At 40.8% G+C, this 27525-nt stretch overlaps 1 protein-coding gene across 1 annotated transcript in view; it reads right to left on the reverse strand.

Annotated features, from left to right (window-relative positions):
• Positions 1-5270: 5270 nt before the first annotated feature.
• The window catches only part of LOC141002679 (E3 ubiquitin-protein ligase SH3RF3-like), a 109346-nt gene continuing 87091 nt past the window's right edge, over positions 5271-27525 (reverse strand). Inside the window, exons 6-10 of the mRNA XM_073474056.1 lie at positions 26078-26248; positions 20219-20496; positions 15609-15934; positions 5705-6063; positions 5271-5599 (exon numbers count right to left, since the gene is read on the reverse strand). Coding sequence (XP_073330157.1) covers positions 5431-5599; positions 5705-6063; positions 15609-15934; positions 20219-20496; positions 26078-26248 — 1303 coding nt within the window. The 3' untranslated portion in view covers positions 5271-5430. The remainder of the gene's footprint in view (positions 5600-5704; positions 6064-15608; positions 15935-20218; positions 20497-26077; positions 26249-27525) is intronic.

Raw genomic sequence — 27525 nt, forward strand, 5'->3', positions numbered from 1 at the left:
TGTATAAAGGTTGTTATAATATTAAACTTTTCATGTACAACATGATACAGACCTGTTTTACTTTTTCCTGGCATGACAGCAATAAGCTGCTGTATAGATGCAAAAATGAATGACACTGAAAATCTGTTTTAAAACAAAGGCATTTATTGCGAAAAATGCACTTGACATGAAAAAACAATCAAATTAGCCACGGGTCATCAGTACAAGACGATGTATAATGATCACATGGTAGAGAGCGCTGGGCATGGCCAGTGCAGAGCATGACTTCAATGGCACAAAAGGCCTATAAATATTCTGCACAATATAGAATTATATATATACTTTCTTTTTTTTTTTTTCTGTTTCGCTCGCTTCAACCCAGACCTCAGTCCTGATGAGGCGTTCACGCCACACCAACCTTTTTCATAAAGGTCCTTTTTTTATGTAAAGAGCTACATACAGAGGCCCCCCTCCCCTCGCACACACACACATACATACATACACACACTCAAACAAACAAGTATCCATAGGAACAAATATGGCCGACATCTAATTCAAGATGGCAGGGTGAGTGCTCCGGCTTCCTGGAAGAACAAAAAAAGGGAGTGGACGCTGATATTGATATCCCAATGAAACAATTGGATGTGCAATGGTTTGTATTATGTCGTGTTCATGTCCAATGGGAATTACCACCACTGTTCATGGCTTGTTCTCATTATTCAAGCCGTCACCATGAGCTCCCAAGTGGTATTTACAACCAGGAAGCTGAGCCGAAAAGACAAGCTTACATCACGAGGAATAAAACACAAACAGCATGAAAACATTTGTTCAAGATATCTGATGTAAAGTGACCACCGTGCAGTGGTTTCATTCCTGATGTTTCGACTGTTGTAAACTCTTCTCCTCCTCCTCACAGCATCAACCTCATGCAAAGAAACAACGAGACACAAATGAGGACTTGTGCTTAAGTCTGACTCGGTAGAAATTAAGAGTCCTCTAGTGCAGCGCGTGCACGGACAGAAAAAGGAAACCTTACTCAGGGCTTTTTTTTTTTTTTTTATGTTGTGGGATCTGCTGGTTTTTGTCATTGAGCTGTGAGAAACAGCAACCAGCAGGCTCATCATTTTGATAAGAAAGTAACAAAGAGACAAAAGACGGGTTGCTCTGCCTGATAAGAATATGTTTGCGTGTGTGTGTGTTGGCATTTGTAGGCACTAGGGTTTGACTGACAGGTTTTGAAGGCCAATGCAGATATTTTTGGACTGAAGCTTCCACTAATATCTTCTGCCAAACTTTGACATTAAGTTTTTTAGCACTTTTTACTTTTTCTGAACTAAAACACTTCATTAAAGGATGCAGAAATATCATAGTCTGGTTGTGTGAAATAGGACTGAATAATTAGACAGAACTGGTCAATTAAAAATTAAATATGTAAAGCATTATATCCAGGATTCTGACTGAAAAGTGATATATGTCAGTCTAGCCTTAGTCTTTAATGTGTGTGTCTGAGTGTGGGACTTCCAGCTGTGACCTGCTGGCGAAAAAAAGCCCCTTAATCTCGTGTTTTTGGTTTCATCTGTCACCCCAGATGGACGGGATTACCCATACTGCACTGCCAGCAGATGATCGCAGAACACGCTTCTCTCTGTCACGAGTGTGTGTTCAATTTTCTTCACAGGATTCTTTTCCTCACAATCTAATAAGGGGAAAACACATCATGAGCACACATTTCTCGTGCTTTTGTCTCCTCAATGACAGGCCACATCCACTTCAAGTTTAAGGCCAACATGAAAACATTTAGAAATTGCTTGCTTGCTTGTTTAATTTGACGCCTACACCTCTTTTTTTTCATTTTCATTAAACGACAAGAAAAGATCTGTGATGTAAGAAGTTAATAAGACCATTAACAGGGGAATAACGGGGTGAGAGGAAACGTGCGCTGGGGAACTGTATCTTTGAGTCTGAATTGTTTGTCTTGTGCTTGTTTTCTGCACGTCTGTGTGTGGAGAGCCTGTTGCAGAGTCTCACATCTCGACTGTTTACTCTGCAGTCACATCACATGGGAATAAGAAATGACAGAAGTTTCCACCTGTTTTAACGCTGCAGCGTTTTGTTGACTCTCAGGTGCTTTTCATTGATGCAGTGCAACAAAAACAAAACAAAACAATAAATACCCGAGCTGTGCCATAGAACTTTCTAGCTAGAATTTACTTTTTGTTGTTGATCCCCATGTGACATTTGCGGAGTACACCAAGGAGACTCGAGTGTGCTTAGCCAATGGCAAGACTCTCACCTGGTTATGACCCAATTAGACATTTGTGTGCTCAGACAATGAGTGAGCTTCACCCGTGTGCACATGGCCAGTTTGTTTGTGCTTCATTCTGACCCAAGCAGGTGAGGAAAACTATTCATGCCCTTTAACTTCCACTTATACATGACCAGTATTAAAGCAACATTATGTAGCCCAACTATTCTACTTTAAAAATAAGCTTATAGCATAAACAGAAGCTGATTTGAGGTGAGATGAGGAGGGATGCCATCTCCCTTGTTAACCTTGGATTTTAATTGTTGGCGACAGTTTTGCTAAATACAGGCTGCATGACAGGCGTTGAGCTGGACTTGTTGCTGCTGGGGTAGTAAGTAAGATTAGCTGGCTTGCTAAGTTATACGTCTCGTGTTGTTGCACTGATTTGATGTTGGCTGTGTTTGCAAACAACTTGCTAGTTTTTGATCATAAGCTAAGTCAGCTCATTTCAACATTTCAAGGTTTAATCAGTAGCATGTTATAACCTTGAAGAAATAACATTGCTGCAGGATTTAGTTTGTAGTCAGCATGTACATTACGTCTGGGAGTGGATTTACGACGGTGGTGTTGCACTCAGAAACTGTGGGGGCAACTACATAATGTTGCTTTAAAATCCTGCTGACCTCTCACACGTATACACATTTACACACACACAGTTAGTGAGTCAAGCTCTAAGTTTCGCTGTGCTTCTATCTCCAGAAACAGAGAACAAAGGTAGATGGTTGTGGCTGGATGTAAACTAGACAAGCCTGGATCCACACGCAGGACATAGAGATTCACAGAGCGGACTGTACACTCACTGAAGCCGTACAAAAATACTCGATAAAGGTCGACAATATCAGAGGACAAAGGTTGTTGTCAAAGGTTGGCAGTTGCGTGATGAAAAACATGTGTCCCTGCCTTCTGATTGTGGGTTTCTTCCCCTCGATCGTACATTCTTCCTTGAGCGACGAATCTGCACACATTTGGTTTCACAATATTGCTGCAGTCATACAAAAACTCTCAAGGGTTTCTCAAGAAAAAGGCTGAGGAGGAGGAACTGACGGTATTGTACTTCCAATAGGACATTTCCAACTATATTAGTAATACATTTTTGGTTGGTTAGTTTAGGAAAAAGGATTAAGATTTTCTTATTATTTTGTCCAACCAAAGAGGCTTGTGACTGAAGAAGGATGTGATGAGTAGCAACGGAAATCCCTTTTGTCAAATAAATAATAACTGTAAAATACTGTATATGCAGATATATTGGCAGGTTGTATCAAATATTACCAAGTGCGTTCTTTGTTTCTATAATCCCACACAGAAGATCAAAAAAACTACTTTGTCATTACAAATAAATTCTTAAGAGTTTCTTCCTACATTCAGCAAGCCAGTTTATGCAGTTCAACCCAGCTGTGGGAGATCTAAAAGGATAAATTTAAATAAAAAAGGATGTATAAATTTATGTAAGATTTATAAATAGAAAAATGAATCACCTAATTCATATCTTGCACCATCAGTTTTTAAATTAAAGTTCCTGTGACAGATCATCACAGCATGACTAGTTTGGGACAACACAAACATCTATTTTAACATATATAAAAAAACATAATAATGCTACATGCATCGTTTTTAACATATATCCTGTTGATAAGAAACACATGAGCTTGTTGTCACAAACTAGACACGGAGATGTGCTTACAATGATCCTGGAGTGTACGCTCACACACTTCCCCTCATCACCTGGCCGTAAATCGTCACTTCTCAAACAAAGAAAGCACCCGAATTCAAGTTCTGAGGTCTCAGTGGAAAGCAGAGCTAATGCTTTTTGTGCTAGTGTTTGCTGGTGGATGATGCCAAGGAGGAGAACTGGGAGGCAGGGTTTGTCTTTCTGTGCTCTCTGAGTCTGTGTGGTTTCAGTAGTCAACATCACGGAGTCTGGTGAAGCCTCTCCGACCTCAACGCTGTCCCCGGGGAGGAATGAGCTGCCCTGCTTCCTCTGTGGCTGGTTGAAGCTTAGGCCAGCTTTCCTGTGTGCACGCGCGTGCGTGCGTGCGTGCGTGCGTGCGTGTGTGTGTGTGTGTGTGTGTGTGTGTGTGTGTGTGTGTGTTTGTGTGAATTAGTTGGACCGATACAGGTTTGTAAAGATGGCTACTGAACTATTAATAAGGTTTAGCTTTCAATGTGATTTTTCTCAAACCTATAATTCTGGTGTTTGTTGATCGACTGTTTAGGGAGAAAATCCGCAAAAATGCATTTTGACCATTATGTGAAATAAGAATTTCAATTTAAAGGGAAAATCCAACAATTTTACACATTAAAGTGTGTTTACAGGTCTCGGGGAGTACCACTGCATATGTGGGAAAAAAAGTAGTATAAAGCCTTTTGTGACTCCAGAGGAAGCTGCATGCAATTTGATAAATTGCCTCCAGTGATCACGCAGTGGCTCAGTTGCATTGTGGGTAATAATTTAGGCGCCACGTTTTGAAAAGCAGTCCACTGGTCAAGCATTGTACTCCTATAACTCTGTCCTAATAATGCTGTTATTCCACCTATTCTCTTTCCTTTTCAAACCTGCCGCCTTCATTACCCACAGTGCAATTCAGCCACTCAGTGACATCACTGTAGGCATTTTATCACATTACATGCAGCTTCCTCTGGAGCCACAAAAAGGCTTTATACTACTTTTTCACAAATGCAGTAGTACGCCCTAAGACTTGTAAACACAATTTAATGTGTAAAATAGGTGGAGCTACCCTTTAAATCCAGACACTTACATCAGGGTACACATAAGAAAACTGCTAACCCTTATATAAAGTTTGGGTAACACTCTATAATAGGGTACACGTATTAACCATTGACTAGTTGCTTTTTAGCATGCATATTAGTAGCATATTGGCTCTTTATAAGTCATCCTCTGATATGCATGCTAATAAGCAGGAGTCAATGGTTAATACGTCTACCCGAATATAAAGTGTAACCCAGACTTTTTATAAAGGTTAACAGCTTCTTAAAGCAAGTTTCTTTTTTGTTTATCTTTAATCCAAAAATGTAATTCTAGGAAACCAATGTCAGTCCATCCCTGTGTGTGTATCTGTGTGTGTGTTTGAGTGTTTTGTGACTCAGAAACAGGAACAGTGTGCGTTCTTTTGTCCACTTTTTCCAGTTCAGAAGCTCTCGACGAAGCTGCTGGGAAACAGGCCGGTCTGTCCCGTCCTCTGCAGGGTGCCTTTGTACCAGCCGTCCTCCCTCTTCTTATGGACAAACACCACGTCCCCTTCCCGCAGCTCGATCTCTGCCTCGCTCTGGGGAGGGTAGGGCACCACCACACGAAACCTGCCACACACACACACACACACACACACACACAGACAGACAGTTACAACACACACAAGGCTATGGGGACGTCCCATCTAAATGAATTTGTGTGCGTGTGCCCACCTCTCTCTGGACAGAGGTTTAGGTTCAGGCCGGAGGACCATCAGAGCGCTGCCTGCACGTGTTGCCGGGGGCGACCTGGGGAAATTGGTATCCAGGGAGCCAGACTTCCTGTGCAGAGGCTCCAGTCCTATGGCCCCCATATCACTCTCGATCGGACAGGAGCCGGCTCGCCCCTGTGATGCCATCGGACAGGAACCTGAGCGGGCGTGGTGGTGATGGTGGTGCGGATGGTGGGCGAGATCGGTGGGGCCGGCCAACGAGGGGTCGTGGGTGGGCGGGGAGGAGGGAGGTGAGCGAGGTTTTTTCTTGGCTGCCGCCCCCGACAGGAGCTTTAATAAACCTCCTGCTTTCCTCTCCTTCTGTGAACGGACAGAGCGAGGGGAAGGGGATAAGAGAGATGAAAGGGGTGAGGAGGGACGGAGACCCAGAGAGAGAGAGAGAGGAAAAAGACAACAAACAAACAGAGATGCTGGTGAGATTAACAGGAATATATGTTTCATAAGGCCTATCTTGAAAAGTGACAAGTTGGTAATGAAAGTGTCTGTGTAAACAATATGTCTACAGAGTATTTGCCAGCACAGAGCACAAATACACTGCCTACACATTCATCAAAAAACACATTTATGAAACAAATAGAAAAATATTTTCCCGTTGACGCCATCTGACAGGTGGAATAAAACTGGTAACAAAAGCACATTTGTTTCATCGTGGACAGAGAGTAAACAAGGTGAGTCATCCTCCTCTCGGTATTCACAGGGACACAGTCTCACCTGGCCTACCAGAGGACAGAGACATTATCTTTTGTATGCTGCTGCTTTGGTGACATTTATGTTGAAAGGACACAAAGGACATGTCCCCTGCAATTTTTGTAATTATCCATACCCCACCCTCTGTTTAAAAAGTGTTTGTGATGCACTCATAGTCCCTTTGTTTTTGAGTGTTAGATGTGAAGATCAAGTATGTAGCTGGAACCAGGAGACAACTAGCTTAGCTTAGCATAAAGATATGTAACTATGTCTTGACAAACAATGGTTGATTTATCCACCTAGTACTTTTGAGCAGCATGTGATAACAAGACCCTGCAAGTCAACGCTCCTCGCTGTTGTTCGCCAAGAAACGATTACGGTAAGTAACTTCCTTTGTACATTTCTGTTTGTGTACGAATAAAAAAACAAGATACAACGTGTTAATGTGTGAGTTTTTGAGATTATGTTTTTTTTAACTTAGAGCAAGGCCAGTTGTTCCCACCTGCTTCTAATATTTATGCTCCTGACTCAAACGCATAATAAGTTATATCTGTCATGAGGGTTTCCTCATTTAAAACAAAACATAAGATGTAAGCAGTGTGGGATTATGGGAGTTTTGGTTTTTGTGGCTAAACAACCACCACTGCTAAAAAAAAATGATCTGTGTCTCAATATATATATAGAAATCTCTGGGTCTGAACATAGTTGGAAATATTTGGGATAATGTGAGTGCACAATGAAGCTATGAGCATGATTTCAATCTTTTCACTTGACTCTCTGCAAGGAAAACAATTATTATTTTCAAAATGTTGAACTATTCCTTAAAAAACAGTGTTTACTGACACAGAATTTGATGGCAGAGTTCATATTACAGAACTATTTTTGTGGGGTTTCACAGTTTGAAAGAACCAAAAACAAAATGACAGTGTTGTTAGATTTGTGATGTTCTGCCAAATGGTTTCAAAACAGAAAGACAGTTTCTGCCTTTTCATTTCACCTCACATAACAATGTGTCATGCGGGTTATTTTGCATGAAGAGGACAGGTAGTTCTAGGTCAGCCATCACATCAAAATAAAGAGAGCTTGAGTCTTCTGTTTGTTCTTGTTCACTCAAGGCTCAGAGAGGAGAGAGCAGTAGTGATGGGATTATTGCTCTAACAATAAGTGTTCACAGAATGAATGCTGCTCAGTCATGATACATATTGTAAACCCATAGGTCGCCTTAAAAAGCCGTTACCTCACCATTCTACAAGCTGAATGCACATGCATTTACTGTCGGTCTCAAGAATAAACAATAAAAGCAGATTCACGTCTTTCCCTTCATGTTTGATTATGGAGGAGCTGTACAATACTGTCCATTCAGTTCAACTCTGTGTGATACCATGTGTGATTTGTGTGTTTTTCTCACAGATCAATACAGAGCATGCCTGAGCATAATTACATTTTTTGTGGATGCATGAAGCCTCCATATCAGTGCCGTCTCCTCCTCAGCCATCTGTTCCCTTTATATGTGGGCTGCTGGATAACGCATCATTGTGTTTGTTTTTTAGATTCATTTTCCATCAAACACTGTCTTTGCGACACTGTGATGGACAGTTGCCATGGCACAGCATTGTGGTGTAAATATGGAAGTATAATATGAAACTCAGAATACACACTGTTCTGTTATTGTTTATCTAAACAAAGGCCTTGTGGTTTTATATTTAAATCTGGATAACAGAGAGCAGCAGAGAGGAGAGTGTGAACCACACCATCCTCCTCCAAAGTTCATTATCAAACACGAGAAAACTAATTAAACTCTGCTTCCAAGAGATGTGTTAAAAACACGGTGATTAAAAGCTGACATTGATAACTCCAAACTATGGCGATGACATCCAAACTACAGCAAACATTACAAATATCATCAACATTTGTCAGTCACAGTATGGAAAGCATCCTCAGCCACAGTGCACGCAGACTGTTTGGTGTGTTAGCACGCTCCAGCACACAGACGGGAACAAAGACAGACAAAGAGCACATTTTAACTTAAGTGAATTATCGAGCACAAAGGGCTCCAGAGCTGGTGCTGCAGACAAACACTGGGTCTGTGACCATCAGCTTTGTCTGTATAATTTGCACCTCACTGCATGAAACAACTACATGACAAACCACAGTCTGTGAGGAAAAATGGAAGGTTTTAAACGAGTTAGCTTTGCAGCACAGTCATCGGGATGTTCACTCTCTTTAATTGAGAAGATTGGCTGCTTACAACTGGATCAGGATTACACGTAACACTTTCCAGCGAGCATCAACCAGGATTTCAACGCTGATTTCTAGTTGAAAACTGGGCGATATCCGGATGTCAAAGACATCTTCTTGCCCTCTACTCAACCAGTTAAAATGTGTAACCATTTTGATATTTTTTTCATTTGTAGGTTGACAGAGAGACGATATTGATTAGTGTGAAGGTATTTCTATGAGGGATGAAGACACATATATACACATTTAATGTTTCGTACAAAGTGTCAGAAATATGGAACTTTACGAGCTCTCAATAAAAAGCTATTATTATATATAAATGTAAAATAAGACACAATAAGGCTTTCTGCTGTAAATCCCATGTGTACTCTACTTAGAGAATTACAGCTTGAACCTCTGGAAGAGGGACCTGTAGAGCAATGTGCAAGCTGAAGAAATAAATACGAGCTTCATGCTACACAGACATGTATGTGGTTGTTGTGGCTCAACAGGTAGAGTGGCCATTAGTGATGGTTCGATCCCTGAACCCCTGCAATTAAATTTGCTTTTGCAGGATTTGCTACAACGCACCTTTTATCCTCTACAATGTGCCTATTGTCATTTTAGAGTCTGACTAAGAAACCACAGAAACAAAATTTCAGTTAAATGCCAGTACTGCAAATCCAGGTGAAATATGGTCTAAATGTTTAATAAATGTTTTCAAATAGTTGGTGAAATAAATTTTGCCTTTTCAACGCCTATAGACATTTTTTAAACATCATCCAATGGAAAAATGCTTCTGAATGAAACAAAATACTAATGTTTGTTGCAAAAAGTCTCATAAATTTCCCTAGTTTGAGTAAAAATACAGTTTCTGGTGTTTCTTCATCTTGTACTATACTGAACCAGGCACGAAGCAAACCTGCCCGTCCTTCATGACTGCTGTTAAAAGTAGATGTTATACTTGAAACTCAGTACACCTAATTTTGGTTTTGGGCTGCAAAAAACAATTATTTTAATGACTTTTTTAATCAATTACATTTTTTGATGAGTCTATTGATTGTGAAAAATGGTGAAAAACACTCATTGTAAGTTCTTAAAGCTCAAGGTAACATTGTAAAATAAGTTGTTTTGTCTGCAAAAATTCCTCAAAATTATAAATTTACAGTTATATAAAAGAGAGAAGAGCAGCATATCCTCATGTTTGAGAGGCTTAAACAAGCAAATAATTGTTTTTTTTTTTCTTGATTAATGACAAACCATCATAACAATAGTTGATTTTTCTTTTGATCAGCTAATCGATTGATGGTGCAGTAAAACTCTGATTAAACACTAACAAAGTCTGAGTTCAGTTCAGCTCAGGGACAGACATTACTATGGAATAAGAAACGTTTTCTGTGAATTAAACCCCAATTGCTCTAAAACCTCAAGAGAGGCAAGTTGTTGCAGGAAGACAACTGTGGAAATGTGAGTCAGAGTTGGCGAGAGGAGTTTGGAGTTTAGCTAGAGGAAGTCATGGCTGAATATTAAACTGATTTTGACAATCTAGATGAGGCAACAACTGTAACACCTCGTGAGATTTCAGAATGAGACTTCTCCTTGAACGAGACTTGTGTTTCTGGTTACAAATAGGATCTTATACTTATTATCTGTAGAAATCGCTTCTGTAATGTTGTCATAACAACCTCAGCCTGTCAGCACCCAAAATAGCGCTTTGAGTGGACCTAACTTTGACGGTCGCAGTTGCCCCAAAGGATTACATTGCAGCCCATACCGCAGCTGAGGCGATCTACTGGACCGATTCCTAAACTTTTGGTAAGTATGAATCATTTACACACCAAAACGCGTAACATGGGCCCAGGTTTAAAAAACACCAGAATTCCCCTTTAATAATCTAAACTGTAAACAACATAGGGACAAACGAGAACTTTTGCCTTTTTGCTAAACAGACTGAACATTACAACCAAATTCATTTATTGTACCCTCCAACAACTGAACTCATATGTGCTGACATCCACACTGACAAACTACACTTGTTACCAAACACAAGAGACAAAATACTTCCACAATATCTGTCCAAAATCAAATAATTAAAAAGGGACACAATAACAATTCATAGCTCTAATGACCACAGTTAGTGTAGAGTCGAGACAGCACAGAAGAAAAGTGCTAACAAAGCAAGAGAGGCTGTATAAACACTTCGACTCAGCAGATCCACTATAGAAAACAAACAGCACTCCGCTGCTTTACTGATATGCATCTCCCTAAATACCAAGACCTCATTATTCCTCACATAATGCAGGATTGTGTAGCCTTTATGTTTAACTTTACATAAATCTAACTGTCTGAAATGCACACACATAAAATGCTCCACTGCTTTGGAAACATTCGGTTTCCTTCCTGTCATGCAAATACAGCTGGCTTGAATCTTAATTTGGGGCGAGGGAGGAGAAGATGGAGAGGAAAATAAAGATGAGCAGAAGGGGAGAAAATGGTGGGATACAGAGGAAGGTGTTGACAGGAGAACAGAAAGAAGGAAAGGAGAGGTAGAAGCAAAGAGGGATGTAGAAAGAGAGAGGGAGTGAGGGCGGTGGGCCTGAAACCAGCAGAATACAGTGAATAATCGCTCCCTCTCCTCTCTCATCTGCAGGCTTAAAAGCTTAATCTGCCTCCTGAGTGTGTGTGAGTCAAACTGCTGCTGTTGTTCCAAAACTAACCATCAGATGGCAGCACACACTCACAGTTTAATCTGTCATGCAGGCTGAGTCTAATTTTTTGAGGAGTGCCTTGCTCTGCAGCACATCAGCAGGGTGCTGAAGCTGATCTGAACCCCTAGTTGTTTATTTCTTCTACCTGCTGTGGCACAGGGGTGTTTAGATTGCTCCGGGTTGATAGGAGTAACGCCAGTTTCCGTCCACCCACTGAGCTAATTACCCTATCATTTACTCACCCACGCTCATCACTCTTTAAATGCTTTTAAAATTATGCAAAAGAGAAGAAAAACCTTTAAAAATTAATGACAAATCTGAGAGTGAAATGAGGACAAAGGCTATACACTGAAATGTGCTCATCAATTGGATCGTGGTTATTTTGCTTGATGTACTTTCCTGCTCACAGCTGTCAGGTTGGTGGCTCTAAAACAAAGAGTGTCTTGTCTTGACTGAACCAAAGTGTCACCATAATTTTAATGCCAGAGGGGTGTAAAAAAAGCCTTTTTTGGGAATCAGTAAATGTAAAATGTGCGGTCACCAGGATATAGTAGGTGGAAACAAAATAACACAAAGTAAAAGTAGAACGTAAGGCTTGTATTATCTAAGCTCACGGCCTTGAGGATCTTCTCCACATGTATTAAGGCAAGGGGTATACTATCAAAACCTTTAGTTGACACTGTGCATTGTTGTAGACAAATTTGAGATTTTGGCAGTAATAATAGACATCAAAACACATCATAGTAGAGTCAGAGCCTTTGAGGTGGCCTTCTCACAACCAAAGGTGGACATACCTTCCATTGTTGTTGAACATATACTTATTTGATCAATCGTTTTCTGCATTATGTTAAATAAACAAAATTTAAGGTAGTTAGATGAGCAAAACCTCCAGCTCTCTTTGCAAGGAAGCAATCAAACTGTTACTGCTGTCGACTGGCATCACTGTGATATCGAGGACTCTCCTATACCTTCTATTTGAGACCTTTATGATGAGAATTTGTGGTTAATTGTCTATTCGACTACTTTATAGGATTAGTCGATGACTACTAATAATATTCATGAATGCCCTAATTAAGTAATAAATAAAAAATCTCTAATGTGTGTTTGATATGGTTTTTGTGGGGGGGATTTTAAATCCTTAAAATTACACCTTCGTCTTATCTCTCATTAAATTTCCAGAATATATGAATATGTAAAATATTTTCATCTAAATATCATCTACAGAAACGAGTTTAACTGCTGGACATGAGATGTCTCCTACTCAACCCAGTCCAGAATAGATGCTGGTGCAAACCATGGATACGTTGAAACTTTTATCTCGTGACAACTCTTTGTTTATGCTCGGGTTAGGTTTAGGCACTAAAACCACTTGGTTAGGGTCGGGTAAAGATCATGTTTTGGCTAAAAATACCTGGTTTTGTCAACACAAACACGGCTGGAAATTGTCCCGAGGTCTCCTTCAGAAAATCCACTGGTTTCACTCCACCATCCCCTCTGCTTCACAATATGACAGTCAGGTCACAAACATTTAATGTGAACGAGATATGACTCGTTTTGTAGAAATGTCAATACGGCACGTACAAATGTGAACGTATCAGTGGTTTGCAGAAACTTTCCATATCACACTTGTGTTTGCTGAATATTGGACCAGGATTGGCTTCCATACATTTGTGATGTCACAAACCATGCTCGTAGGCCCGCCTCCAAAGTTCAGATTCTCACTGAGCACAGAGAAAATTTACACTTTGAGCATTGAATGTGAAAACAGTCTTCTATTGTCAAACTCAGGGCTCAAACATTCCTCTGCAGGAACAAGTAGAAAAACACAGTTTCGACTGGAGGGGGTCTGGATCTGAAGACATTTTCAGACTTTTTCCAGACCTGCTGAAATCCTGCAAGCACTTCTGACAGCCTTGTAGTTGGCAGCTGCCCTGCGTGTGCAGACTTCTTGGAAATGGTCTACAAACACATCTCAATGTCCAACGTGATATGTGTCTGTAATGCTGGCTGAGCTCCAGACAGTGTGACAGTGTGTCCAACAGAGATTATCCTAACTGTGTCTGCCAGACTGTTATCATAGCTGCTTCATCATTTCCTCTGGAACAAAGAGTGACTCTGTGCGGCCTCATCGCCTTCGAACCTGATGTTCCTGCTTTACAGAGCTCAAAGCAACAAAGTACGGGTTTGGGAAGAGGGTCAGGCTGGACATTATTTAGAGGGATGATATGATGATAAAGTATTTTGGGACTGAGACTGACAAGAGCTGTATTTTCCTGCCAATATTTGGTATCTTAAAATGTGATCTATTAAGCTATCCAGCCCAAAAACTGACAAGTATTCTCGTTTTCCTCCAGAATTTTAATCTTGTCAGGGCGTAAAAAGCTTCTGAAAAAGCATTTAAATCATAACTGGATGCTACAACAGCAGCAAAATCCATATTGAGAGGTTGTCTCGGGTATAGAAGCAGCTCGTTGAGGCTGAGAGAGGGAGGTCATCACTTAAGATTTATAGACAGCTGAGAAAGATCCCTCCAAAACAAACAAGAATGAACAAAAAGCATATTCTCCACTTGTGATAAGATGGGAGCATTCTTTAATGTGATACAGTACTTTAACCATCCTCCATTCCAACTGTTATGAGATATATTCAGTACATGAGTCATAATCTTGAATCCAAGTTCAAGCCATCCTCGAGTGTGACGATGTAAACAAGGCCTCTGCCTGCTGTTCCATAGTCAATGAGCTGTTTGTCAGCTAGCCATAGATTAGCTGTCCCAGACAGTGGAGCCAACAGTGAAACAAATGGAGCCGAGACAGATGCGAGCTTTCGGTGCCATCCTTCACTGTCAGCTCGGCCCGGTTTAACATCCACAGCTTTAACGCCGCAGTTCTCATAACATATAGGATGGCATTCAGCATTTGTGCCAGCTGCCTGTGTGAATGACACTCACTGAGGGAGGAGAGGACTGCTGGCACCTCTCACACAACACATCTCAGATTTATTCACCTGACGTGGTGTTGAAGTTAATTACACACACACACACACACACATATATATATATATACATTGAGTTTTATTTACAGGATGACTAAAACGTCAAAGGACGTAGAAGTGGTTTCGTGGATTATTTCTCCTCACACGTTTATCTGTGAGGTCTGAAACAAGATGGATTGTGTTCTCTCTAAATGGAGGTGTGGACTCACAACACACATTCAATATTTGTTTTGCCTTATTGAATTCACCGCAAAACAGATGCCCGACTGTGGATTTTTTCTAGGGATAGACCGATTATCGGCCTGGCTGATGATGGGGGCTGATATGCAGCGTTTTTCCAATTATCAGCATCTGTCAGAGTGCCGATAAAATAAACTCATTTAAAAATGTGGAACTTTGTTTCTCGTGCAACATGCAACCATCTAGCTGTTTTCTGTTTCACCATTTGCCTGCCTGGAGTCTGCATTTGGGTCCTTTATTGTGTATCCTTAACAATCAACTTAAATGTTCTTCGTAAATACTATATGATCTTTCTGAATTTGGAGCATCATCTAAAACGTGCAGGACAGGGTCGATGATTAAATCTCGCTTTTTATTTATGTTTTACACAGAGTCCCACCTATTTCTGGAATCAGGGTTGTAGCTCCTCAGTTGTGATGTAAGGAGTTTTAATTTGTCTTATGTGGTAGTAAATCAATACTTTTTGCGATTTGAAGTGTTGATGAGACAAAATAAGGTATTTGAAGACAACATGTTGGGCTTTAGAAAATAGTAACAGGCATTTTTCTTCATTTTCTTACATCTTTAAACCAAATAATTAACTGATTAATGAAGAAATCCATACGCAGATTGTACATTATGGATTATGACGTCTTAGTTGGTCAAATTCTTTCTTCAGATATGACAACAGGCTGCACCAATCAGTATTCAAAGACGTATTTCATGAGCAAGAGCTGCAATTTTCATTTTTCGGAAACCAGTTTTTGTCTTGTCTTCATGCACCTCGGCAAGTAGTTTCCCATAATTCACTTTGCAAAATAAGTATAAGTTAGTGCACTCAGCTCCTGATTATACATGTGGAGAAAATGATAGAAGTTGCACTAAAATAGTAAGACGTCTAATTATTCTATTAGAGAAAATGTGCTCTGGAAACATTATTATCTATTTCAACAAAGGACCTTTCACAGTTTGACTGTTGAATGTTGGCTGATAATGGTTATTCATGAGGGTGAGGCTCACCTTCTCTGCTTTGGGTGCGAGGGCGCCCTGGGTGCTGACGTGGGAGGGGCCCGGCAAAGGCGGCTGCAGGGGGCCGGCTGAGTCCCCGTTGAGCAGCACCGCTGACACGTTAGGAGGCGTGAGGCAGGAGAGGGGGGAGGAGAGGGGCAGGAGGGGCCGTGAGGCAGGTGAAGAGAGGGGCGAGGGCCCTAAGCTGGGTCCCGGAGACACCATGGAGAGAGGACGACCCGACTGGCCGGGGCAGCGTGAGGGGGAGGAACTCTGTGGACGCAGGGGGGAGAGGGCCACTGTGGGGCGCTCTGGACTTCCAGCAGGAGGACTGTGGACTGAGAGAGACACAAACACACATGTGAGGATGATTGTAAGAGGCTTTTAATGAAGTAGCCATCAGTCATCAGCAGTCAGGCTGGACAATTCATCGATACTATATCATTATTATGATATGAGACTTTATCATCTTATATGACTCTGGTCTGTAGGTCTGTCTGGTCCACCTGCTGCTGCATGAATACACTTTATGTTCAGTACTGTCAGACACTTAAAGGAGACTTATAATGCTTTTTTGTTTTTTCCTTTGCTTCAGTGTGTTATATAGGTTCTTGTGCATGTTAAACATCTTGGCGGTTAAACGGTCAAAGTCTGCACCAACAGAAACTCTTCTCTCCCACAGAAAACGCTGCCCCTCAAACACCTCATCAGTAGTCCTGCCTTTAATTCTGTGACTTTGTGACATCACGCTATGTCACCATGTCACACACATACATAATTCATGCCTAGCAGCTATGTTTGCATGTCAGAATTGATTTAGCACAGCTGCTCTGTTGCTGTTGGCTAAAACAGAGCGTTTCAGACAGAGGGGGACACAGTGCTGCTGCATTGGACAGTATGAGAAAACTGGTGTGTTTTTTGAGCATTAAAGCATATTCTAGTAGTAACCCAAAATAAAATGATGAACCTGAAAATGAGCATAATATGTCTCCTTTAACACTATTATAAAAACAAATGCACTTTCAATGTATGTAGCCTCTCTGTTGGATTGTTTTCCCAACTTTAGATTACTGTTATATCTATTTCTATATACTATGTAATACAAAATGCAATTACTTGATAGGCTCTACTGCTTAAGTCATAAAGGCTTAAGTTTAAGGCTGAGAAACACAAGAGACTCAGTAGATAAACGCAGTTATTTACAAATTACTTATTTAATGTGTGGAGTTTAATTCGCCTCACTGGCACATCTTTGTTCTGACTAAAACGGACATCCACAATAAGAACAGGCCAATCTGAGAGGATGAGATCCAAAATGTGTTGCTAAAAATATTAAAAAATAGAACAAGCTGTGAAAAATCTAAACTTAACTCGAGGATCTAATTCTGAAAAAAACCCTTTTAGAAACAAAAACTGGCTGCGATGTCCTGAGTTTGGAGCTTTTCTCAGCCTTTAATTTGTATGAGTACATTTGGTGCCCATGAGGATACAAGTACACAGAAATACACACCCACATAAGCATGCGTGCACACACACGCACACGGACACACACACACACACACACACAGGGTTGCGAGCCACCTGCTCTTCCACACTGCAGTACTCAGGCAGAAATCCATAGAGAGGCGCACTGGTCATGTGATAAAACCACTAAACGCCAGAACTATGCACATACTTTATCTTGTAATGGAGACCAGATGTGTGTGTCTGTTTGTGTGTACGTGAGAGAGAGAGCCAGAGAGAGAGAGAGAGGGAGAGAGAGAAGGGAAGAGGTGGACAGAGAGAGGCATGAAGCTCTGTCATTACGCCTCCATAAAACAAAAAACAGTGATGTCATTCAGATGTGTGTTTGTGTGAATACGTACGTGGGAGACCACATGTCCTTGTGTGTGTGTGCGCGTGCGTGTGTGTGTTATTCTTGGCAGTGTTCTCACAGTGCGTACTCTCAAAAGAAACCTTTGCCATTATTTTCTCAGAGGGAGAAAGAAACCATACAAAAGGAAGGAGAGAAAGGGATGCAGGAGAGACAAATGGGCTCTTAGTGGGGAACAAGGCCAATATGATGTAGAGACAGGTGTGAGTGTTGGTGAGAATTGTGTGTGCGTGTGTGCACGCATGGCAGGAACCAACAGTACTACTGTATGGTGTCTTGTGTGCGCAGCGTATGTGCACAGCTTTTATGTTTGATTGCATGTTGTAACACTGCAATTGTGCTAGATTATTGCAATTCTTCCACTGCGAGGTACAGTATGTTCTTGTAGCTGTTCTGCAAGAGTGGTTATGTTCAGTGATGATTCAGTGGGGTCGTACAGTGCAGAGGGAAGGTAAGAGTGTGGACGGGCGCATGATGCCTGCTTCCAACATCACAGGGCTTCACATCCTGTCTCGAAAACATCCTAAACACTGGCAGGGAAGGCATTTTGCTAATACAGACAATATGACAATCCTCATATTGTTGCAGCATTTCATTGTATCTCAAACATATTCTCTGCCCTTTGCTTGTTCTTCTCTATTGAGCTCAACTTTTTGAACGACTCCAGTTCCAGAAGTGAATATTCCTTTCATTCACTCTATGGCCACTTCAGAAAATCATTATATAAAGAGTTTTAAGCCTCAGAGCAAAAGACATGCGTTTTTTCCTCCACTGCAGGAATCTGCCTCGCCGTCAGTGTGCGCCCAGCTAACTTGAATAGGGATAAAGGGATTTAATCATGCAGCTCCTCTCTGACTTTCCAAATTTTATTGGACCGAATGGATCAAATTCTGCAGATGTGGTGACACTCAAAAAAATGTATCCATCATTTTACAGACACTTTTTTCACAATGTTAGCTTATGGGAAAAAGTCTTTTTGGGCCACAGTGCACATCATGATGATGTAATTACATGGCCACTACGAAAATTGGCTTCAAAGCCTGGTGCTCTTCCTGGCGGCTTGGACCTGACTTTTGCAGGTACACTTCAGGACTGTGGTAAGTGTAGTGGGGCTTTTCAGCCAGCAATTTTGCCAACCGAGTCAAACCAAGCCACGCCAAATTGCATTTCCATCACCAGTTTTATCACACCGAGTTGAGCTGAGCTGCGCCTGGGATGGACCATCTCTGGAGTGGGGCCAAAGCCCCTCCGCCCTCCGCTGTGGTGACGTCTCGCGACCACGGCTTTTCCATGACAACCCCCATCTCTCCCTCAAACAAGCGTGTGTTGTGAGACTCAACTCATGTCTATGCAGGAAACCTGAGAGACTCTGTGCGTTCAGCTCCCACTAATATTGGAGCTTCTTACTTCTTCTTTGTTGTGTTTGAAGTTTAGTCTCCAGTGTCCCTATTCGTACTTTTCGATATCTGCTGTTTGATCATATTCATTTTCAGCTGTTTCAGTTCCACAGAGCCTCTTTAAAACTCCTGTCCTGGTCTGTGGGGCCTTTAATCTACAACAATGCATCATATTTAAAAAGTTGATCATATCTATGTAAAATCAAAGAAGCAACAACATGATAACGGTTAAACAAATGTAGTGAAGTATAAAGTTTTCCTCTGAAATGTACTGGAGTAGCACAAATTGTTTATACGTAACACAAGTACCTCAAATTTGTACTGAAGTGTGGTACTTGAGTAAATGTACTTCAGTAAATGTTTCTGTTACAGTCCACCACTGATGACAGCGTCCTCAGGAAATTGTTTTCCTTGTTCCCAGCCTAAAAAGAGCCCTGACATCAACGCCCTTTAAAAATAAATTGGAACTGAAACTACTGCGAGCCAACACCACTGGCCGACCTCATTAATGCTCTTGGGGCTGAACGGGAGCAAATTCCTGCAGCCAGGTTACAAAATCTTGTGAAAGATGCTGTTACAGCAGCATGTTAATGCCCATGGTTTTAGAGAGCTGCTCAACAATCCCAATGATTTAAGACTCCACAAACGTTTACAACTAGTAAGTAAGTGAACGCAACTAACTGGATCTCATTCTTGTTCATTTTGTGCAATCCTCAAAAGTTGGATGATTGCCCAAAATGAACAAGAAGATGATACATTCTTATGATGATGACTGAAACTCATCCTTCTCATTCATTTTGGGCTATCATCCAACTTTTCAAAGCTCTGATTTTTACAGCATTGACGAAAATGGAGGTTAAGGAGGCTGCTCTGAGCATATGCCAGCAAATTTTCACTACTTGAATTAATGACTGATCAATATTCTATTATTCTGTAATCAGAGACCAAGAGGGCTAAAATGCTGCAAGGTCCCAAATGATTTGGACTCCTTCAGGCCTGCAGGCTAGTGAACAGTCTTATCACAGGGCGTGATACTGCAGAGCATGAAGCTGAAAGAATACCAGAGACAGAGACATCTTCATGTGATTAAATGCTTTGTTTTAACATTCCTCTGGAGAGATGCAACATCGTTCACCTCTCCTTTCACATTTCTTTCTTTCTTGGTCAAGATAATTATAAATATTTTACTTGTTTCCTCTTGGTGGGGCTCTGCCATTATGTTAATTTATGATAATCAGGGATCGTGTGATTTGGGTGGATCAATAAACTGCAACAAAACTTCTGAATTTTTCAAAAAAATGCTTAATAATTAAAACACATTATGTGTATTTCTGCTGTGTGTTCCTGCTCACCCAGCTGCATTGAGGTGCGTGCCTGGTTAACCGTGTGCTGACTGGAGCGCAGGCAGTTCTTCAGCTGGGCGGCGGCAGTTTGCGGCGAAGAGGCGGGACTGTTGGCAGAGTTGGTTGAGTTTACCAGCGGGGTGGAGGGTCGGGATGAAGAGGGCCCCGGGGAGCTTGGGGACGAAGGGTCGGAGATTTTACTCCCCGCCTGACTGCACCCACTTCCTCCTCCACCAACTGGACTGGACAAACACGAGCCCCGAGAAGCACCAACTCCAAATGGAGCCCTGCGGAGAAGAGAGTGGAGAGAGATGTTACAAAAAAGCATTTTGATTTAGAAACAGGGGTTTGACTCAAATATGTCAACAACCTTTCTGAAGGATTGCCATGACATTTGGAACAGATATACCAACACATGGTGCCCAAATGATGAATCCTAATGATCTTGTTGATCCATCTGCTTTTCCTCTAAAACAGTGTTCTTCAATCCTGGTCCTGAGGGCCTCCTGTCCTGCATGTTTTTAATGAATGACACACCTGATTTAAATTAATGTGTCGTTATCAAGCCTCAGCAGAGCTTGATGACAGGCTAATCACTTGAATCAGGCGTGTTGGAGCAGGGAAACAACTAAAATGTGCAGGACAGGAGGCCACAAGGACTGAAGAACACTGTTCTCACGCCACCATGAGGTGGTGAGTATTGCTGGGCGACAAGCCTTAAAATAACATTGCAATATTATCAATATAATGATACATGCAGTGTTGTAAAAAAGTACCCCACAGTCATACTTGAGTAAAAGTAAAGATATCATGTTTACATATTACTCTGGTGAAAGTCAAAGTCACCTCTACAAATATTTAAAATATAAATATATATACATGTATGTATAGCCTATACTATATTCTATGGGTCAGCTGATTATAGGATCTCACTTTCAGCATTTTTCTGTCTTTTTCTTTTTAAATCTGATTTCTTTTAAAAATTTCACGACTTTCGCACTGCTGCAGCTAGTAACTAAAGTTATCACAAAAATGTAATGGAGTAAAAAGTACAAGATTTGCCTCCAAAATGTAGTGGAGCGTACGCTTTGTGTTCAGTGCTAAGTAGCGAATCCTAGCATGCTAACAAGCTAAATGATGCTTTTGAACATGGCAACCAATATACCTGCTTATTACGTTAACACTGTCATCATGTTAGCATGCTGTGATGTTAGCATTTGTTCAAAGCAACGCTTTGTCTGAGTCCAGCCTCACAGCGCTGCTGTAGAATGTGTACAACAAGATGTTAATAGCCGGTGTTTAGTCCATAATAGCAGAGCAGGAGCTGCAAACAGTATTATTATCCTCTGTCAAAGTGAGTGATCTCGGTGCTTTTATCTGGCCGGTGGATCAGCACGACACAGTGTCCCACTGTAACATATATGGAGCTGCAGGCTGCAGAGTGCTGAATGGCAGAACAGTGAGCTGAATATTATTGACTCGACAGTATTCACACTCTTATGGCTGCCCATCGACTTCCTGTCGCACACACACAGAGTTATGGCTTTCTTTTTGTGTGTATGTGAACCAATGGACACAGTGAAGTCATTCACAGATTCTTTGATTTAATGTGCTCTATAGGCAGCACGCACATAAACTCTAGTTTTAGCTGCTTTTTGTGTTTGTTGGGTTTTAAAACATGACTTGTAAATGTCCATACAGGTATTTCAGGCTACTATCAGTAACTTGAAGACATTATACAATTTTATATGAGAAGACAATCATACATAAGCAAAACTTTGTTGCTGAGGCCTCTGAAGCAGCATTCATTCCGTTATGACGTGTTAAAAATCTTGATTATGGACCAAATCAAGTGCAACAAAAACAGTCACTCCCGCTCTGGCAGTTGTTTTGCATCGTGGAGAAATGTGAAATCAGAAAACTTGTCTGTTTCTGTTGTTATTTCCAGCCAGAACCGTAACATTTAAACTATATATAGTAAAACACAGTGGTCAGACCTGTCTGACGCTCGGCCAAGGAGGTTCAGTTTTCAACCTTGTCTTTTGGTTGGTTGGTTTGTCAGCAGGATTATACAAAAACTACTGAACAGATATCCACGAAACTGGGGTGGAGGATGCATCTCTGCCCTGAATAGACCCCGTTAACTTCTGGTGCAGATCTGGATAAAGGGATGGATCCAGGATTTTTTTTTCGAGATAGGGTGTTTTTTTTGTTGTTAATTCCTGGATCCATTCTGGGCAGAGACGCATCCTCCACTCCAGTTTCGTGAAAATCCGTTCAGCAGTTTTTGTGTTATCCTGCTGACAAACCAACCAACCAACCGACCAACCAACCAACCAACCAACCAACACAGGTGAAAACATAACCTCCACGGCGGAGGTAACAAACATTGTGATTGGTTCTATAGAATCCAAGATAACATAAACCCAACAACATTCATGAATTCTTACAAGGAATCTGAGGAAATTGTCAAACTTTGATAATAAATTCCACAGTGAATATGTAAATATTCAATCTGCATTTCAGAAAGATTGACATCCCTATTTGGCCGCCTGGTCGAACTCTACAAATTGTGTGTATGTGAGAGTGTGTGTGTGTGTGTGCGTGCATCTTTGGCAGCCTCTCATTATCATATTGAGAAATTTCTGAGCTGCACTGCAGACAAAGGAGGGGGGAGAGGTAAGGAGGGAGAGAGGGAGGGAGGGGAGGAGGAAGAAGGAGAGGGTATGCTTGCGTAAAAATAACAAATTGCCTCTCATTTGATTACTCGCCCATCCTGTCCTTCTCTCTCTCTCTCTGCTTCTCTCTCAGATTGCATAACTGCAGAGTGTGAAGCAGCCATTCATATCCACTGGAGAGGGACACCTGCTGTGTTTGCAGCCGTTTCATCTCTTTGTATCATTTTCTTTTTCTTTTGCTTTCTCCGTCTCCTTCTACCTCCTCCCCACCCTGCTGCTTTCTCAACTACCTTCCATTTCAATTTCTTCCCATCCTTCTCCACCTCTTTCCACCTTCTTCGCCTTTTGTCTTTCTCCTCCCCGTTCAGTCTCTTACCCTCCTTTCTCTCTCTCACGCTTTCTCTGTCTATGCTCTATCTTCCTCTTCATCTTCTCATTATCTTTCTCCCTCTACTTTGTTTCTCTTTCTATTATTCTTGCTTTGATTTTCTTCCGCTCCGTCTTTTTCTCTTTCTGCATCATGGAGCAGAATACAGATTAGATGAACAGCCACTGCAAATGTTTTCACGCATACGGGAATAACGAGGGTAATTAAATTGCCCAATATGATTTTGGTGCACTCATTTTTCTGTTTTATTTGGTTTTAACAGCTATGAGTTACAGTGTTTAGGATGATGAGAATCATTATGATGATGATGATAATGAGCTACGTTGAGTATGTGGTAGCCCAACAGAGCCGGCATCGACTGACTGCTGTTTTGTATTTAACATTGTGTTTAACTTGGTGAACAGGGTGGAATCTTTAACTAACAGATATCACCATGAAACTCCCCAAGTTCATTACTCACAATAAGACGATTTTTTTTTGTATTACAAGTTTCCTCAAAAATAAAGTTTACATATGCAAATGAGGCATTATCTAATTAAATATGCACTGATTTGTATACGTTTCCAGAAATCTGAATGTTGGATATAGCCAGGTTCAAAATTGTTGTTTTATTTTGTTGACACATTAGAGTCAAATGTTTTCACTTAAGCATAAGAGATCTATTTTTTTTATTATCATTCCATAAATCAGAAAATACTGGCAACAGACATAAAATCTATTTTCTGCATGTTTTTTATGAGCAAATGTTATGTAAATCAGGCTATGAATAAAATATGAACAACACCCTCGGTGAAAATCTTGACTGACTATAGTCAGGAATGAAATTGGAAAGTTTGGTGGATGTATGTGCTACTGAAGGGAAGATTTCTGGCTCTGAGAATGAGATATGTATTGTAAAAGTCCAGTTTTTAGAAATGAAAATAAAACACTACAGGGGTAAAAAAAAAATTGATTGATTGATATTTTGTGTTTAAATATGCAGATGAGGCTATCTAATTACCTCTGCCAAGGAAGTTATATTTCCACCTGTGTTCGTTTGTTGGTTTGTGCGCAGGATTACACAAAAACTACAGAACGGATTTCTATGAAGCTTGGATGGGAGATGAGTCTCAGCCCAGGATACACCCCATTAACTTTTGATGCGGATCCATTTATTTTCTCACTTTCTTTAAAATTGCAAAATAAGGTTATTTTTGTCATTTCGTAAATCACTCAGGAAATAATGCATGGATCTTGATGCAAAAAATCAGGCATATTAAGGTGGCTGGTATCTATGAGTGAGTACAATTTGATGCAGATAAAGGGCACTGTTGGGCCGTGGCGGAGGTATGTGCTCTACTCAGTGCTATTCTAGTTAAATATGCAATAAGTTGCAAATGTTCAGGACAGAAATATGAATTAATATGAAGACGTAGATGTGTATTTTGGGTGATTTCTTTCCACATGTTTCACAGGCAAGTTTCACATTGTGTCTTAAAATGAGTTGTTTTGTCAGCCAAATCAGCGAAAACAGATTTTTAAGATTTTATCTTGTCGTTTTGCAAAAACAGATCCAACCTTTTCAAAAGGATTAGACTGATTTAAACTGCTTTTCACATTGTAACACCTAAAAAGTGAAAAGGGACATGATTCACAGTAGTTTACAGCTCCTTACTGGTAAGCACTTCTCAGACTATGCTTCTGGTTGGAAAAAATAATTTTGGTAGTTTTACTGGCCTAAAGTAGGAAGAACACATTATAATCACCAGCATGAGGAATACAGTACCTGCAGATTGCGGCTCCGCCAACTCAAGCCAGAAAAATTGCTTTTTGGGGCGTGCCTTTGAGAAAGGAGGCACAGTGAGTACGTGGAAACACATGCGCAATCATATCCCATAAGAAGGAGCAAAATTGCACCGCTCAGCCTGATTTGTATGCCGGTTCAGTCGGAGCCGGGAAATTACCAGGAAAAAAATTACAATGCAAATTACAACGGCTGTGTAAGCGTTTCCACCGCCTTTATGTGAGGACAAAATTAGGGGCCTTAGTCTGATTGTATTGCACTGCTGGGTTCACGTGAACAATCGAAATGAACTGAGTGATGGATGGAACACAGGTTTGAAATGCAAAAAGAGAAGGAACATTCCTATGTTTATAACCTTTTTTGCAGTTTTTATTTCACACTTGGTTTGGCAATCTAAATGTCCATTTTCCATTCAGATAAAGCCCCTTTGAACTGAATTGAATTGAATTTCGAAGAAAAACTCCCTGACCACCTCTGTCGACCCAGCAGCCCTCTCACCTGGATGAGGTAGTTTATTATGTTCCCGAAGAACAATGAGGCTGTTCACATTTGGCATCAACATCCATCCTGAGTGATCCGATCAAAAGTGGACAGCTTTAGGTCAGTTCACACCTGGCATGCATCTCGACATACGTATACCATATTTTATAGACAAAGGAAGAAATATCTTCATGTGTACCATTTGCTGAATTAACACGTAGGCTCTAACAGTTAAGAATTTCTTGTAGAAGGCGTTTCACAATGTTTATAAAGTCTCTCCTTACTCCTCAACTCACAGAATTGATAGATCTTTTAAGGGAGTTTGGGGACTTTCTTCATGGGTGTCACAACGTTGCCTATATTGGTTACTGTTTTTGTAAATTTGACATGTTTACCATCAATAAAATGTTGCCGTCTTTCATAAACTAATTGTAAATGATGAAAATCAGTTGAAATAGTGTGTTCAAACAGCTCCCTTTGGAATTTGTATCAGCATATTTCCCTCCAGCATCCCCATGCCCAAGCCTGAGCTCACTGACCTGGACACGGGGGTGACGTAGTTCCCTGGGAAGACACCGGAGGCAGCGGTTCTCAGCGAGGTGCCTTTGAACCACCCGTCTTGGCACTTCTCTGTCACCCGATACATCTCCCCTTTCCTAAGTTCAAGCTCGTCAGCCTTCTGGGGCTTGTAGGCGTATAGAGCCAGATATCTGGTGAACAGACAAGATGTGAAAGTGAGTGAAACAATAAAGTCTGCAGGAAATATCAAGAAGCTCTTCACTAAATACCAATTTTCTCCCATGTGGATTACCCCTAATGTGTATTATGCAAAGTAAGCAAAGCTATTACAAATGCATAATGCAAATAAATGAATGAATAAAACAAATGGAAGAACATTAGCAAATCAGTCCTTTGAAAAACAAGAAGTAATTTCTGTCAGTGTTAAGAAGGGAGGAGAGAATACCAAATTTCAGGGCTCTTTAACTTGAATCAGAACGCAAAAGACTCCTCTGGTATCATCAAAATGACTCGAGAATATTCATGACACTTTCCTTTGTTTAGCTGTGAGTAACAAGTTGAAAAAATCGTATCGGATTTCAAGATTTTTCATCATTGTTTTAACAAAATAAATAATAAAAAGACTTTTCAGAAGTGTATATTTTATACATCTTATTTTTAGTTGTTTAACTGAGATGTACAGTGTGCAGTACAGTGCGGAGCCGGCACGCTCTTGATGTTCCACCAACTCCTTTGTTAATCCATCAAACAATATTTTGATCTACAATAGGATCTTTGTCAAGACGAAGAGAGGAACTGTGGAGGCTGGTCCTCCCACCAGATACTTCCCATTGTTTCCAGTGTGTTTCAAGCCTGTTTCTCTATTTAAACAAAAGGATGGAAATGAGGAGGTGGTAACTGTAAATATGTACGTCAGATATTACTCATCGGTTTCCTTTTCTTTATCATGCAAGATCAATTCATTTTGATGTTTTTTTACCAAGTTAAGACAAGCTTGTTACACTGCAACAACTACGGCCACAGACGTTCACCGACAGCTCTGACATCGGCTAATTGGCCTGTTGTCTCAGGGCCCTTAAAGGCATCAATCTTTCTTTGACAGCTTAACTGAATGCATTTATTGCACGGTGAGAAGTACTGGAAATGGAAATGGAAAATTTTGAGATACAGGCATTCATCTGCAGTAGTCATGTGTATTTATTGGCTCCAGCTTCGATCAGCAGTGATGGAAACATAACAGCTGGGTGAAGGGCCGTAGCCAGGATTTTAGAAATACTGAGGTCATGCCCCCCGCCCCCACCCATCGAGAAAATAATGAAGACTTTAGTGCAAATCTGTGTATTTATCTGTATTTGACAGGACCGATAACAGCTTAGGAAATAATATTGGTGCCAGAAAATAGATGAAAATTGAACTTCTGACTTAAACTGACTTAAAAGTATTAAACTTATTTAAACTTATTTATATG

The sequence above is a fragment of the Pagrus major genome, chromosome 9, assembly GCF_040436345.1.
Source record: "Pagrus major chromosome 9, Pma_NU_1.0".
Classification (NCBI taxonomy): Eukaryota; Metazoa; Chordata; class Actinopteri; order Spariformes; family Sparidae; genus Pagrus; species Pagrus major.